Source organism: Cydia pomonella, unplaced genomic scaffold (genome assembly GCF_033807575.1).
Source record: "Cydia pomonella isolate Wapato2018A unplaced genomic scaffold, ilCydPomo1 PGA_scaffold_178, whole genome shotgun sequence".
In the NCBI taxonomy this organism is placed as follows: Eukaryota; Metazoa; Arthropoda; class Insecta; order Lepidoptera; family Tortricidae; genus Cydia; species Cydia pomonella.
Window position 1 is genome coordinate 184,521 of NW_026907820.1, and position 16,361 is coordinate 200,881.

The following is a 16,361-nucleotide window of genomic DNA, read 5'->3' on the forward strand; positions in this document are numbered from 1 at the left end:
TGTATCGTAATGTACTATTTTTCATTCATCATTTCGATATATTTTTTTAACCTTTTCTCATTTATCCCCACGACCGTCCTGGGGGCACCGTCTCACATAAGTGAAGGTATATGATGCGATTATGAAATTACCTTGCGATATTACAGCTCGGTATATTACGATATATTTTGGTATATTTCGTCTCTCTCACAATGTAGGTGCTAGACAGACAGCGATATATATGTTGGTATCGTTGGCGTGTGTGGTCTTACAGTATATTAATATATATTATCGCTTCGTCTGTGACGGGCTTAACTCTTATTATACCGCTCTATCGTAGAAATAGAGTCCGAGAAAAAGGCTACGCGGAGGCGAGGCAGGGGTAGGGAATGCAAAAACCGGAGGTTTTTCAAAATCGGTTTTTTCTTCGGTTTTACCAAAAAAAACCGAAACCGGTTAAAACCGGCTTCACGTGTAAAAACGAATGCTAGTATAGTATATACACGATATTATATCATTTTACACGAATATCTGAATATTTTATTGTATTGTATGGGAATTGTCAAATAACTTAATGTTATTTGTAACTAGGAATAGGAACAAAACAATTTTATTAAATTATTTTTTTCTTAAATATATGTGAATATCAATTTATAATTTAATGTTATTTGTCTTAAATTAAATGGCCCAATCCGAAATCTTGCTCTAAGATTTTCGCTGTCTTCTAGTAAATATTCAAGTAGTTAATTCGTTTACTGTTACTACCTTCCTTTATAAAATATTTCTTAAGTTATTATGGATTTGTAAAGTAGGAAATAAATGAAATAAGCTAATACAACAATTCACGTCACGTGTTTCTTCTTGAAAAGTCGATTAGAAACTGATGGTGTTAGCTTAAACTGGGCAAACACAGGTAGTCAAGTAATTCCATTCTTTAGGGTTTGAACTACCCTTTCCTATTAGTGCAAAAGAGACAAAAAAGGTTGTCGGTAAGTCGTTATCACCGAACCAACAAAAGACTCTAAAGCTGCCATTGATATAATTGATTACGTAGAATTTTTCTACAGCGCATCGCATAATAAAATTATAAGTAAGACCTTTTATACCAATTCGTACACCATCACGGATGTCCTGCCACTGCCAGTACTTTATATTATTTAAATCATTCGTATTTTTGTATTTTGTATCGTAAAAATTCATTTAGCGTTACAAATGATCAAACTAACACAACACCACATTATTTGATTTGATGTCGATTCAACCGGTTTAGGACCGATTTATACCCTTATAATGAATAAAACATGCAACTTAGGTAAATAAAAAAACCGAATAAAACCGAAACCGGTTTTTTCAAATTCTAAAACCCCTATGCTTACGCTAAATCTCGGCAGTCTCGAGACGAGGCATCCAATAGCCAAGGGGACTCTGGGCTCCTTTGGGATGCAAGCGTAAAAGCGCCCAAGATAAGCAGGATGTTGCACAACAATGACTTTCGCAATATTAAGGAGTTCTTCGATGATCAGTACGAGTACAGAGTTTACCGTACGGAGGTACGGAGACGGAGCCAAGGCATATTGGAGTTTCTATGCGGTGTTATCTGCTATATAGTTTACGTTCATATTTATAATACAAATTTTTGATTTATGCGTTTTGTCATTTTGTCTAACCCTGAAATCGGAAAAAAAATTGGCTGTTTCATACATTTTGGCTGTCTATCTGACATTTTCTATGGGAGAGTTAATTGTGATTTCGGGATTAGTCCCATAGTAAAAGTTGCTCATTTTGACCTATATATTTACCCTGTAAATTATTGCAGGTGATTAAATAAATACTCTGTATATCAAATAGGTTGAGAAATGATCAATAATAATAAGGCAATGAAAAATCTCTAGGACAAGCATTATTGTTGATCTTTTCTTTAATCTTCTCTTCTTTTCGTTATTTATTCAAAGAAATTCCAATCATAAAGATAGTTTATTTTTCAAGTAGGCATATTATAATGCGCTTACGAACGTCAAATAAAGCTACGCCGGCTCTAACCCTACACCTCTGTCCCGAGAAGATTTAAATTTCTCCTAAATTGTCGGAGGGTATCGCAAAATGGGACCGGCAAATAACTCGGCGGAAAACATCTTTTCAAAACATTACGTCTTATAAAAAATACAATTTAAATTAATATGGAATTTAAAAAATACATACAGTAACATACAGTAGGTATAGGTACTTTCTTAGAGAAATTTGATGCTTTAGATTGCTAATGCAGGACGTTATCATTGCCAAACCTTCAATTCCATGACCACTTATTTTATATAACCACTGATTTTATAGTATGGTTGCGAAATGAGTTTTTGCTTAACAACAGTTTTGAATTTAGAGTCTGTAAGCTCGGTTACATTCGGTGACATGACAAAGGTAGGGTATAGGCTACTTTGCAATTTTTTTAAGTGCAGTAAAGTAGCCATGAACAAATCCGTTACTTCCGTCGCCGGCACATAGGTATCTACGCCCATTAATTAGGACGTCATAGGTTTCACAGTAATGCGATGACCACGATTTAGGAAGGAGCGGATTACTTCTGTCGTTCTTTTGTTAATTTTTGTGTTGTTATTCTGTACCGTTGTCCAAGTGTCCAACAGTTTCACCTACCAGTACTAGTTTCAGTTTCCGTAGTCACCTACGAATCCTTATATGCTTGGTTTCGGTTACGGTTATGCTCGAAAAATAACCGAATATCGGTTATAATCGGTTTACGGTTACTTTTGAAAAAAAAAATTATAGCCACAGGCACAAAAAAGGCAGGATTTTGTAGTCATTAGAATTTTTTAAGTCATAAATAAATTAACGAAAATAAACGGTTATGAAAAGTTGTGTAAATAATCGGTTATACGGTTATAACCAATTTGCATTCCCTAATTAGAAAGAAGGTAAGCGATCTTGAGGTGTGTTTTTTTATTGAAAAACACTTTTGGAAAAAAAATGCAGCTCGTATGTAACAATTATACTGTATGATCATTTGCATTCTTTTAGTTTCATAAGTAATAGTTTCTATTTTTAAAATAGCGTTTTACAATAAAAAGACATATCAAGATTGTTTACTCTTTTTCTTAAGCTAAAAAACCGAAGATAGTTTCACCATGTTTGTCTGTCCATCTGTTCGTCCGCGGATTGCTTTGTTTCGCGTTTGCCCCCGTTCAAGGCAGTCTATTGCGACGGACGGATATTTTTTTTTCTTAGGAAAACTTGCAGCTAAAGTAACAAAATATGTTTCGAAATAAAATCAGTAAGCCAATTACAAGTTTCCACAGGTAGAAACTGCGTAAAGTACATGACGTGCGAAATTGCAAAATTAATAATAACTTTATGCTTATAATTATGTTGCTTGACAGTGAGACTGAGTTTAAATTGCATTACATAAGTGTTAACAATAGGAGAAATCTTGGCTCATTAGTTTAACCACGGAATCCTACATTTGAGCATGGCCCGCCATGCTCTTGGCCGGTTTTTAGAAGAAATTTTGTGTCACGCAAAGAATTTTAAGGGTAATTTTACTCCTGGACAACTAATTGTAAATTGACCATGTCAACGAGTGTCACTAAAAGTTGATTCACCCAATTATTTAAACAGACGCACGTTTACAATACTTATTCCTTCCTTGTTTACTAAAATATGTCATGTAGACGTTTTAATCGAACTCAGCCTTTGATACCTACCTACATTTATATAATAGTCTAAGAGCTTAGCCCCGGAAAATGGACAACGATTTAAACGAAAAGTAGCAACCAAAAATTAACCACACCGATCCGATCTGGGTGTATGGCTGACTGTTCATTGGTGGAGCTCAGAGTGACAGGCCAGCAAAACTTCTCAGCTAGGAAAAAGGAATGATATAAGTGCCGAAGTTGTCTCATTTATGTATCATTAGACATTGCGCATTATTGCGGAAATAAAAACACAAGCGGCAACAATAACATTAGTCGTCACCTGGCTCACGTCACTTGTCTTCCCCAACAGTAACGCCTGGCAGTGTTAATTTCGAATTGAATACATAAGTTACCCTGAAGAAGGGGCCGTAAAGCCAGGAAATTAGAAAGGAACAAAACATTAGGCGCCCCGTGAGAAACTTGCGACGGAAGATTCCGGATTCGCGCGGGTTTTGACGTTTTTCGTCAATATCTTTGAAATTATACTTCTGTTTAAAATTTTGGCTAGTCGAATCATTAGCTATTTTATTATACTAAAATTATATTTCTATGGTACGCAGGTTAACGATATACAATTGAAAATAAATGAAAATCAGACTTTTTTTTTTGTTTTTTTTCTATCAACTAACTTTAACCTTGCTTAGAGTTTGCCCTCGCAAATATAGTCTAGTTTCTGAATTTTTTCGTAGCATATGCCCTTGATTATAAGTATTAAAACTCGTATAAAATCAATATAAAAACTGCAATTTTGGGTTAACTCCCTCAATATCATACTGCACGCATTAATAATACTACATCCAAACCCAAAACTCTAAAAACGGGCATCCTTCAATCTCTCTGCATTCTCTAACCTCTGCCGATGTACACCTGCCAGGCCTAGCCAGATCCTGTAATAAGGATACTTTAGCCACAGAACTATATCGAGATATAAGGAAAGAGTGTATGTCCCTTGCGTGCAAAAAAGTCGCCGCCCGGCTCCTATGCTCGCCGCAAACATCAATCGGCTCCCGGCCGTTTTCCGCGTGAAACGTCAGATTCCAAAATCAAAATGACGGTTTGTTCAATAATTGGCTACTTGACAGTTTTTTGTAAAAAAAAATTAATTTTTTTTTTTTTTTTTAATATTATAGGACAAATAGGATTATTACACAAATTGACTAAGTACCACAGTAAGCTCAATAAGACTTGTGTTGAGGGTACTTAGACAACGATATATATAATATATAAATATTTATAAATACTTAAATACATAGAAAACACCCATGACTCAGGAACAAATATCCATGCTCATCACACGAATAAATGCCCTTACCAGGATTTGAACCCGGGACCATCGGCTTCATAGGCAGGATCACTACTCACTATGCCAGACCGGCTGTCTGTTGTAAATAATGTCAAACGATCTTGATTTTCCTGAGGATCAAATGTCTATATGGGACTCATGGCATTTAAGCAACACAAAACACAAAGGTCAGAAATTAGAGTTAAAGTCTGACGCCCGCACTCGACGATTGAAACGCCTCTAACAAAATGATAACATGATGTGACGTCACATTATATAAGCCTGTCCTAAATGTATGGAAGATCAATTTTTTGAGACTTTGGAGCCTTGTATTTTTTTATAATATCAGTATAATTTTTTAAATTCCACTTTTTTATAATGGATGGCTCATTTTCTATCCATTTAACTAAATTTTGTTATAATATTCAACATGTGTCAAGTACCCAATTGTTCAAACACTACAAATAAAGTTGGAGCTGTTAATCCTGGTATTTCCTTTCATCGGTAAGTGCTCTTTGTCCTAAAATATCTGTTATTTAATTTAAAAAAAAAAACAATTTATATTGTTTCCGTGTATTATTTTCATCATGAACAAACTGAATATGTACTAATTCGTAATTTTTCATCACGGTTGTAAGGAAACTAAAGGAAAGAAATAAAACTTCAGCTTAATTTCGAGCCCACGGTCGAGATTTAGAATTTAGGGACCGCATCGCCTACAAGTAAACTTTTAAGAGTAAGTGTGATGAAAATATGTGTCGACGGCTGGCAAAACGTCCCATTTTGTCGCTTGCCGTAAGGACGAGAGTTTCTTGTATATTTATACGAATAACCTGTCAAAACGTCCTTATGGCAAGCGACTAAGTGGGACGGCCTTGGACACATGTAGGGTAACAGGCAGGTTATGGTTACATCGATAGCAGAAATTTACTAAGTTAAGAAGTCAAGATGTTTTTTTTTCTATATATCTTTATGTAATAGTATGTTATCAAATCAAATCAACATTTAAAGTTTTAATCAGCATTTTTTAAACAATAAATGTTTTAAGTATCTCGTAACATAAGTTATCATTATTGCTTTTTTCTTTCAGACTTTCTTTCGCCCTTCTATCTCTTGAATCTACTATCCTCTCACCTCTGTCGGTTCTTATCGATAACGAACGACGGCGATGCCTAGAATCGGATTGCCGCATTCTAATCAATGCTTCTAAATCGTTTCCGCGCGGCTTATGTTTCCCATCACTAAATGTCACTCTTGACGTCAAAGTGCCTTCGCAAAATGTTTTACACGCTCGTTCCCCGTACAAATCGATCAACTCTTTTCTTCTATCTCGATATAGTTCTGTGAGTTGCTATACGCAAACTAACTGTCCAGTTTCGCTTCTCAAAATCGTTGTTTCCGTGTGTAGCTCTCCGTTTATAATTACTGCTCGCATGTTGAATATTCAAATCTATCGCTTATACACTGTGTTTTTTTTTAATTTCCGTTAATTTAAAGGGTGCATCCCTGAGCTTAAATTAAGTAACTTTCCCAAAGTAACCGGTATTCTAATTAACTCCATTTCGGAGATAATCAATATCTTATAAGGCCCTTACGAGCGTGTACATTTGTTTTAGAGCCTGTTTACGTATTGATTAGTGTTTAGTACGAGTTCATACATTTGCTACTAAACGTAAGTACTATCTCAGACGATCGGTGTTCGAAATGACATTTAATATCTCACAGTTTTCAATTTTATTGTGTGTTTGAGTTAAATGTAATGCCCGTGTTACAACAACGCTATATGCAACATTTAATTTACTTTTTATAAAAATAATTGAGAATATATATATTTTTTAATTACCTAAGCTATTTAGTTTTCCTAAACGTACTTACTGATACCCAGAAGTTAACGGAATTTAATAAAAACACGGTGTATGCGGGACCAAAAATGTGTACCATTTACTTTTTCCGAATTTGCGAAAAACCTAGTTTTTGGATTATTTCTACTCAGAATCACGATGACCTATCGATTTAAAAATAAAAAGCATCCGAAACAAAAAATATAAAGTTAAGTGACGCATTTTCAAATAGGTACCTACGGATGCTGTTAAGCAATAATGTAATGTGGGTTACATTCATATTGCAATAAGATGTCAACTCAATAATTTGACGGTTGAAGTTATTGCAAAATGAATTTGGGTTGACACTTTTATGCTATTTAAACAGCATCCAGTCATTTTGTATGATCCGTCATAAAACTGAACCCAAAATTTTGTACGGAAAACTTAGGGCACTTTTTTTTAAGTTCTCGTGGATATTGAGTCGAATTAACCCAATAGGTAATAGGTTCTCGCAAAAAAGATATTATTCTGTTTTTTTTTTAATATGCCCGTAAACGAAACATTGAAAAATGCTGTAGGTATAAATCGTGTCATTCACGACGACGTGTGCCTTGAATCGTATTATCATTTGACAAATCTGCGCGTCATCTTGGATGGCACTAACAATACTAGTCATTTACAGAACTTCTTCATCAACCATTTGTCTGTTTTATGTTAACCTGTTTATGTGCAATAAAGTGACATAGATACATACACACATACATACCATTAAGATGAATCAATTTGATGTGCCTAATGAATGCTTTAAAATAACCAAGTGCCCATATTCGTACCCTCTCATTAAAATTACCGTGCGACGGGTAATATTTACCCATAGCCTCTTATCAGCGTAGGTACCTTCCCAGTTCATTCATGCGACCCTGTGCGAGTTCCAAGCTTCTGTAAGGCCAACATACGTAGAAGGCGACAGAATTTTGTTGAATCATGTACTTATATGTACTTAGGCAGTGCGGCTCGGTGGTGTGGAGTGGTCGATTTTTATTATCTTGAGAGTGGGTGCGGTCGGGAGTGGCAGGCCAAACATCGACTCGACGAGATCAATAGCATAGGTATGTTCTCGATTCCGTATATACACGTCTAGTACCTATACTATGTCCAGTCCGTAATACAAAACAATATTTTTTTTAAGTTACGTAGTGTGAATTTTCAAAATTGGCAGCCCATACATAATTACAGTATGACAGTAAATTGGGCTCGAACAAACTCTTCATGCCATAACGTCATAGAAAGGTAATAGTTGCGCCTGCATGATACCTGTATTTAATTGCTATTAACCATAAAATAAATAAATAAACCCTCTGTGTTTTAACAGCTTTTGCCAATTTTTTGAATGACTCCATAGAGCGTCTAGTGGTACAGGGTAGAGAAATCATACGGCAAGTAACATCTGTGCCTAATGTCGGCAGCCAGGACTCTGCAAAGAGTATAACGACAAAAAAGTAAAAGGAGGAACATGTTATTTACGTATTGTACACACCTTAAACTAAGTCAAACCTCGAAGCTCCGGCGCTTCCACGGCGCTACTAGGTATGACTAAACAATCCCAAAAGCTAAAGTTAAAGCCCAAATAAATGACGTTTTTTGGCCTTTCACAATAGAATTTTCGTCAAACTTAGGAGAGACTAACTTGGTCAGGAAAACGTCGCAACTCAATTTCAAGAAATCGGAGTTTGACCAGTCAAGCTTCAATTATGTATTAAAATGTCTGAGTTTTTAGATTAGGTATTAACACGACATTTTTTAATTTTAATTTTGTGGTAATTATAATCTCGTTTCCTGGGGTCGATGGAACCCCGCTACTTATTTCTGGACAGTTTGCCCTTCGGGGATCTGTAGCAGGGCGGAAAATCCGGCTTAAACATGTTACAAGTGTTCTAAAATCGTCTAGGCAAAGCCCGCAACAGATTATTTTACTTTCGACGTATGACTGAAAAGTTAGGAATTTCTAGGTTTAAAAAAAAAGGCCTAAGGATTTACTGGTCAAACCTAGGATAAACCAGTCATTCTCGGAAGAAACTGCATATCGACCTTTGACCATAACACATATAATATATGTAGCATAGCCAACAAGTTGTTCTTATGTTCGAATTAGTTCGGAATTTACTTTTTATAAAATTTAGAAACAGAAAAACCGACTTTGCTATGGAACATCCGTAGGACGAGGATATGACACTAAATTTCAAATTATGTGACCCTTTTTAGGGTTCCGTAGCCAAATGGCAAAAAACGGAACCCTTATAGATTCGTCATGTCCGTCTGTCTGTCCGATTCTGTCACAGCCACTTTTTTACTGCTTTTGAGTATATTTTCAACAGTAATTCTGTTCTATTTATAGCTCAGAAAATAATTATGTAACATAAGTCGAGGTTACAAATATTAACTTCGACACGATACGTTAATCGCATAGATATTCAGTAGACACATTTTGTGATTAGGTCTCGTGTTAACAATAGTCCGAATACTCAATTATTAATTATGCACTTATGTAAAGTGCTCAATCGGCAATAATGAAACTAGTTCTATGTTCTACTTCTAATAGCTGATTTGACCGGTTCCTTGAGAAGGCTTGATGATTGCCGTCGCGCGCTCTTTCCCCGGTTTAATTTTGTCAGCGCGACCAATTAAATGCTTTGGATCTATCGCCATATTCAACGCGTAAACGAGATAACCTTTGCAACATTTCCCGAGATTAATTTATCAATAATGCTGAAGAACCGGTCACTCGTGCGTCGCAAGCTTGTTGTAGTTCCTAACCACTAAATTAGTATGTGATGTTCCATGCGAAAAGGGACTGCGAGGCTGTTGACTCTTGCGTCAACAATAATATGCCTTCCATATAAATTTGACGCAGTGCATCGTAAACTTCAATTGGCAACTACACATACACATAATATGTATATTATGAGGAAATTTCGTGTTTTAAGGTACTATTATAAGGTTGTGAATGAATGATATGGCATAAATGTCCAATTAGAAATGGTCATTTTAACTACTGACTGATTTATAACTTCTGTCTAAGATCCCCACATTTGTAAGCATCATATCCCCGTAGCAAAAATAGATGGAACTCTAAATCATCTCTCGAACATCTCGCCTCGATAGCTACTCATTTAGTATGCATACCTACATTACAGCCTAGTTTATACACCTAGGCATGCGTTTTAAACATTTTATGTACCTTGTTTGTACTAATACACGATGACCGCTCTCTACCTGAATTAGGTGGTAACTTAGAAAGTAGAGGAAATGAAATTGATAGAGGACATTTCGTTCGCTTTCGTCAAAACTTGGCTCTGTCATTAAGCGTATGCCCGTGGAATGTAGGTTAACCCAGTGTTTTTCGAATTAGGTATTTCATTGCTTATATAGGGTGATCTTAGCCATTGGACAAGCCCTGAAATCCCACGGAGGGTTACTTCTCAGGAATGCTCTGACGTTAATATTTTTTTAATTAGAACAAAGGATAAAAAAATATTTTTTTCGAACAAAAGTTATTTGCAATAATCGACAACAAAAAGAAACACACTGTGATAATCTTTGGCAGTGTTTTTGGCAATTTGTTCGAAATATTTGATAATGATGACATTTTACAAGTCAGAAGCTTATTAGTGTCATAAATAAAAAAAATAATCAAAAAGGTCGAAGAAGGTTCCATACTATTCTTTGAGGATATTACCTTAGGAGCTACTAACACATACAGGCTGCTCCAAAGTAAAAAATGGTATTTAGTTAATTTCTTCGAAACCGCTACAACGCTAGTTATGATACTCTGTACACTGGTTCTAAATACCATAATGCATATGTACATTTCGGCTTTGTCCAATGGCTAGGGACACACTGTATACTTGGTATTAAAAATAATTGGATTTACGAGCACACCTACACTCGACAGCAACCTACTAGTTAAAAAACAGCCAGATACACGACTTATTTATGAGAAATTCAATTGGACATTTCATAGTAAGAAGATAGTTAAAAAAACATTGACAAGTGTATTAGGTATGATGTTATAATCGCATAAACACTCTGTTTAGCAAGATATCGTAACTATTTGAACATTAAAATGACACTGCGAGATTGCTATAGCTTTTTATTGCTTTATCAGTTATGTTTGGGATGCACGTCATGTAATTTATTATGAGCAGGTTACCTTTTTATTTAATTCTAAAAATAACTTGCCGGCGTTATCGCCGACGCTATCTCAAGGAGAGATCATGCCGTCGCAAAGCCGCACTGCTCTGCGCCGCGAACGAACGCACCGCGCGACTCCTGGCCGATTATTTTCATTACTTAGCGCAGGCACATGAACTCTCAGGCTAACCAATGTAACTTGACCTCGAGACCAGTTACAAGTTTATGTAGTCGAATATCGCTGGTATACTGGATCCTTTGAGCGTTCGACTTGCAAGCGCTGGATGTGCCGTAGGAATAACAGCCCTGCACCCAGATTAGCACTGCTTATTGCCCAGCTAGGTACGGTTGGCCTTAAGTCACTTGTAATTTTTTGAATAGACTATAAAACTGTAGTTTTATTTGTGATTGTGGAGCCGGCTTCCCAGTTAGACTTTCTGTACGCTTGTGACATCTTGCACATGCATAGACGACACATGAAACGCTTCAACTGTTTAATCTTCACGATTTATTTGCCACGTCACTGACGTACGTTTAGCTTGAGCATTGAACTCAACATCCATATTAACATCAATTTAATTAGCCATTATCATGACTCGTCATCTCCGTGGGCAGCGGCCGGTAGACGGTGGCGTGTTGTCAAAACAGCGGCACGTCAATTGGTCTAATTGGTGTCCGGCTGTGAGCCAATTACTTACTTGACAGTATGGAAGCAATTCCTACATTTAAGGGCGGAAAGCGCACTGCAGGAAGACTTCCCTTTATTGAGATACAGAAATAGACGCACTTATTGTCGCCATCGCACGCTGAGCCGCGTTCTATTTAACTATACTTAGTTCAAGAGATGATTAAAAATCTTTTGCGTTTAGTTTAATTAATTTTCGTGTTGCTCTTTAATACTACGCCCTCGACATAAATGATGAGCAAGTCTGTAGTCAGTAAATACTCGCATGTCCACACAAAAGTTTCAACAATCAACTTACTTGGTTGCTGGTTGTATTTATATAAACACGAGTAAGGCTCTCGGCACACGGAGCGTAAGCGTAAGAGACGCGTAAGCATATAATATCATAATACGCGTGTAGAACGAGAGCGCTATGAGCGCGAACAAGTTCTAATAAGTCCGCACATGAAACGTCGTCGTAGCGTAGAGTATGAGGCTTATGTCGTCGTAACGACAGGCGTAGCGTAAAACAGGCGTGATAAACAAAACTTCTGACATAAGCAATAAAAAATATTATTCATCTGACGAGGAAGTAAGATCGTCGATACATCCCCCGAAGACATCTGACGAGATTTCACTAAAACGATTACGCTTACGCGACGCTGGTGCCCAGAACTCTACGCGTCTCGTATTCGTTACGATACGCTCTGTGTAAGGAGGGCCTTAGTGTCCTTCGTATCTATCTTAAGTATGGAAAAAGTAAATATAGGTAAATGCAGAACATTTGCTAATATGATATGACCAAGTCAGTCGTTCGTTGATATTGTGCATACGTCTGTAGCTTGACAGTTTTTCTAAGACGACCGCTATCGGTACCATATGTGATACGTATTCTACCTTAAAACATCCGTGTGGGGGTCGATGCAACCCGCCCTTGAAACTCCGTTAGTGCTGGATAGTATATTATATGTATGTATAACCTGTTGAGTATGTTCATACGAGAGGATGAAGCAGAAGTTGTGAAATGTATGCTGTTAGTAGGCAATCAAAGTGTTTCTAAAATGATTTATTACCTCACGGTTGATTCAACATTGTGTTAATGTAGACAATGAGCAGTATTTGTTTTGGTGGCAGTTGCGGCTAGTGCGGTGAAGGCGTCGGCATGTGGCGCGGCGCTGTGCTGGCGCTGGCGGCGCTGAGCCTGCTGGCGGCGCCGGCGCTGGCGCTGCACAAGAAGTACAACATCACCATCGGGTACCTGCCGTCTATCAAAGGCGAGCTCCGCGACCGGCAGGGGCTCGCCATCTCTGGAGCGCTGTCTATGGCGCTTGAAGAGGTTAGTGCTAGACAACTATATATACCTATACATGATTCATAAACTCCAATGAAATCGATAATCTGTCATTTTCACATTTGTTTGTAAGAAAAAGACAACATTTAAAAGAGTTTTGCTAAGTTTAATGGCGGAGCTTTCATATTACTGCAAAAGCAACTGCTTCAGTTATCGGTAAAATGCGTAGAGGCAAGTCGCCGGGTCACGACGGGCTCAGCATAGAGCATTTCAAATATGCCGGAGTGCACTTGCCGCGGGTGCTCGCTCTGTTTTTCAATCTCTGTCTATGCCACTCGTATTTACCTGAGCCCCTAATGAAGACAATTGTAGTTCCAATTGTCAAAAACAAAACAGCTGACTTGTCGGATAAAACCAACTATCGGCCGATCTCACTTGCCACGACTGCCGCGAAAATACTCGACAGTATGCTTGACTCACTTCTTGAGAAGCACCTCCAGATACATGACGCACAGTTCGGTTTCAGGACCGGGCTATCGACGGAAAGTGCCATTCTATGTTTAAAGCATACTGTCGGGTACTATACTGCAAGAAAAACCCCTATCTATGCCTGTTTCCTTGATTTATCCAAGGCCTTCGATAGAGTTGATTATGATATACTTTGGCGTAAACTTGGGAAGACAGGCATGCCTAGTGAGTGTGTCAGTATACTCAAATACTGGTATTCTAAGCAGTCAAATCAAGTGAGGTGGGCTGATACGTTGTCTAGCGAGTATAAACTCGAATGTGGTGTAAGGCAAGGCGGGCTTACGTCTCCCAAGTTGTTCAGCTTGTATGTGAATGAGCTGATAGTCGGTCTCAGCAGCATGCATGCAGGGTGTTATATAGATGGCATCGCTGTCAATAACATCAGTTATGCTGACGACATGGTGCTGCTGGCGCCGACTGTCGGCGCACTTGCTGAAATGCTGAGCTTTTGTGAGACGTACGCTAAATCCCATGGTCTCGAGTATAACCCCAAAAAAAGCGAGGTGATGGTATTTAAAGCGGGAAAGATTAAGCCTTTCCATGTACCTCCGGTTATACTCAATGGAGTGCCTTTGAACGTGGTGGGCAGGTTCAAATATCTTGGTCACATTATTACAGATGACTTGAGTGATGACCGGGATATAGAGCGAGAGCGCAGGGCACTGGCGGTACGTGGAAATATGCTTGCCCGCAGGTTTGCTCGATGTTCCAATGAAGTAAAAATAACGCTTTTTAAAGCTTATTGCCAATCTTTTTACTCGAGCAGCCTGTGGGTGAGGTATACCAAGCGTGCCTACAGTGCCCTGAGAGTGCAGTACAACAACACATTCAGAATGTTGTTGGGCTTGCCCAGCAGGTGTAGCGCGTCAGGCATGTTTTGCGAGGCACGCACTGATGGGTTTCCTGCAATCATGCGAAAAAAGATTGCATCCCTGCTGACGCGAGTGAGACAGAGTCCCAATAGCATTCTGAATGTGATTGCTGTCAAGTTTGATTGCCCGATTCTTGCTTACTGGATAGGGCAAGTAAAGAGTGTAGCTGTAAATTTTATTGATTAGCTAAAGATATGTGTATGTATATATATATATATATATATATATATATATATATATATATATATATATATATATATATACATATATTTAGCTATACTTATACTTATATTTAATATGTTCGTAGTTTTAATTTTAATCTATCTTAGTCTAAGTACTAACATAGTTTTTAATTATTCTAATTTCGAATTTGTACACTAACACCTATGGAGCTACTTGCTTCGAAATAAAGAATTTATTATTATTATTATTAATGAATAAGCTAGAGGATTACATAGGTAAGCGTAATGTTAGCGAATGTGCAAATTACAGAGGAATCAAATTAACATCACACACCCTCAAAATTTGGGAGCGAATTATAAGTAGACGTATACTAGACTAAATAACACTATCTGAAAATCAATTTGGCTTCACAGCAAATAAGTCGACTTCAGATGCTATTCACGCATTGCGAATCTGTAGCCGCCGTGCAGGTCAGGATCTCGACGACTTAAATAAAACTTCGATTTATAATGAAGTGAAGTATAATCATCCCAAAGGTACTGGTTTACAAGGGTTCTTGCCAAAACGGTTCAATGTAGAAAATAGGTGTTGAAAGTATGGAGGATGATGAAAAAGTGATTTGTCATATTTGATTTGATCAGTACAAAAGGTTTAGATTTAAATGCTTCCAATTGGCCGCGATACAGATTATGTGGAGCGCTCCTATTGGTGCTTTTAAAAAGCCTCCGAATACTAGCCGAGCCCGACGGCTGCGTTTAGCTACTGCATTGATTTTTATATAATAATAAGTTGCATTCGCAACAGAATCGTTATGGAAAACTCAGAGCAAATAAAGAGAACCTGCATGTTGTCTTTATTGATTTAGAAAAGGCCTTTGACAGAGTCCCCCGAAAATTAGTGTGGCAAGCGATCAGGGCACAAAACATTCCCGAAAAATATATCAGCATAATCAGGGACATGTATCACAACTGCACAACTCGAGTCAAAAGCCCAGGTGGCCTTAGCGAACCGTTCGAAGTCCAAGTTGGTGTTCATCAGGGATCCACTTTAAGCCCTTTACTGTTTAATTTAGTAATAGATTATTTAACCAAGGATATACAACTGCCGGTGCCATGGTGTATGCTATACGCGGACGACGTAGTACTCTTAACCAAGTCAGCTGAAGACATGCAGACCCAACTTACATCCTGGACTAAGGCATTGGAACAAAATGGCCTCAAGATTAGCAGGAGCAAAACCGAGTACATGCAATGCAAATTTTCTACCGAAGTCAAATACGACAGAGACGTGTGCATCGGAGAACATCCTGTACCTAAGGTAACAAAGTTTAAATACCTAGGATCTGTCATCTCATCCGATGCCAATACAGATGCAGACGTCTCCCACAGAACACAAGCGGCATGGCTCAAATGGCGAAGCTTATCAGGGGTTCTATGTAACAGCCGTATGCCCATTAAAGCGAAAGGAAAGGTGTATAAAACGGCCGTGAGACCTGCCATGCTATACGGCTCTGAGTGCTGGGCCATAAAGAAATACCACGAGCAAACCCTTAACGTAAATGAGATGAAGATGCTACGCTGGGCTGGTGGTGTCACAAGACTAGACCGGATAAGAAACGAGTACGTTCGCGGAAGTTTCAAAGTGGCTCCAATTCAAGACAAACTCCTTGAATCTCGTCTACGATGGTACGGCCACACTCGAAGAAGAGGAAATGACCATATTGTAAACATTGCGCTAAGCCTTCCTGAACGCCCTAGAGGAAGTGGCAGGCCAAAATCCACGTGGTGGTCCAATATTAGAAACGACCTGAAGAACCTGAACATCGAAGAACAGACAACCCAGAACCG

At 38.0% G+C, this 16,361-nt stretch overlaps 1 protein-coding gene across 4 annotated transcripts in view; it reads left to right on the forward strand.

The window, feature by feature from the left end:
- Window positions 1–16,361, forward strand: part of LOC133533551 (receptor-type guanylate cyclase Gyc76C-like) — a 45,902-nt gene that overhangs the window by 6,210 nt on the left and 23,331 nt on the right. For all 4 annotated transcript variants that reach the window (XM_061872542.1, XM_061872541.1, XM_061872543.1 and 1 more), the window contains exon 3: window positions 12,775–12,976. In XM_061872542.1, coding sequence (XP_061728526.1) covers window positions 12,803–12,976 — 174 coding nt within the window. In that variant the 5' untranslated portion in view covers window positions 12,775–12,802. The remainder of the gene's footprint in view (window positions 1–12,774; window positions 12,977–16,361) is intronic.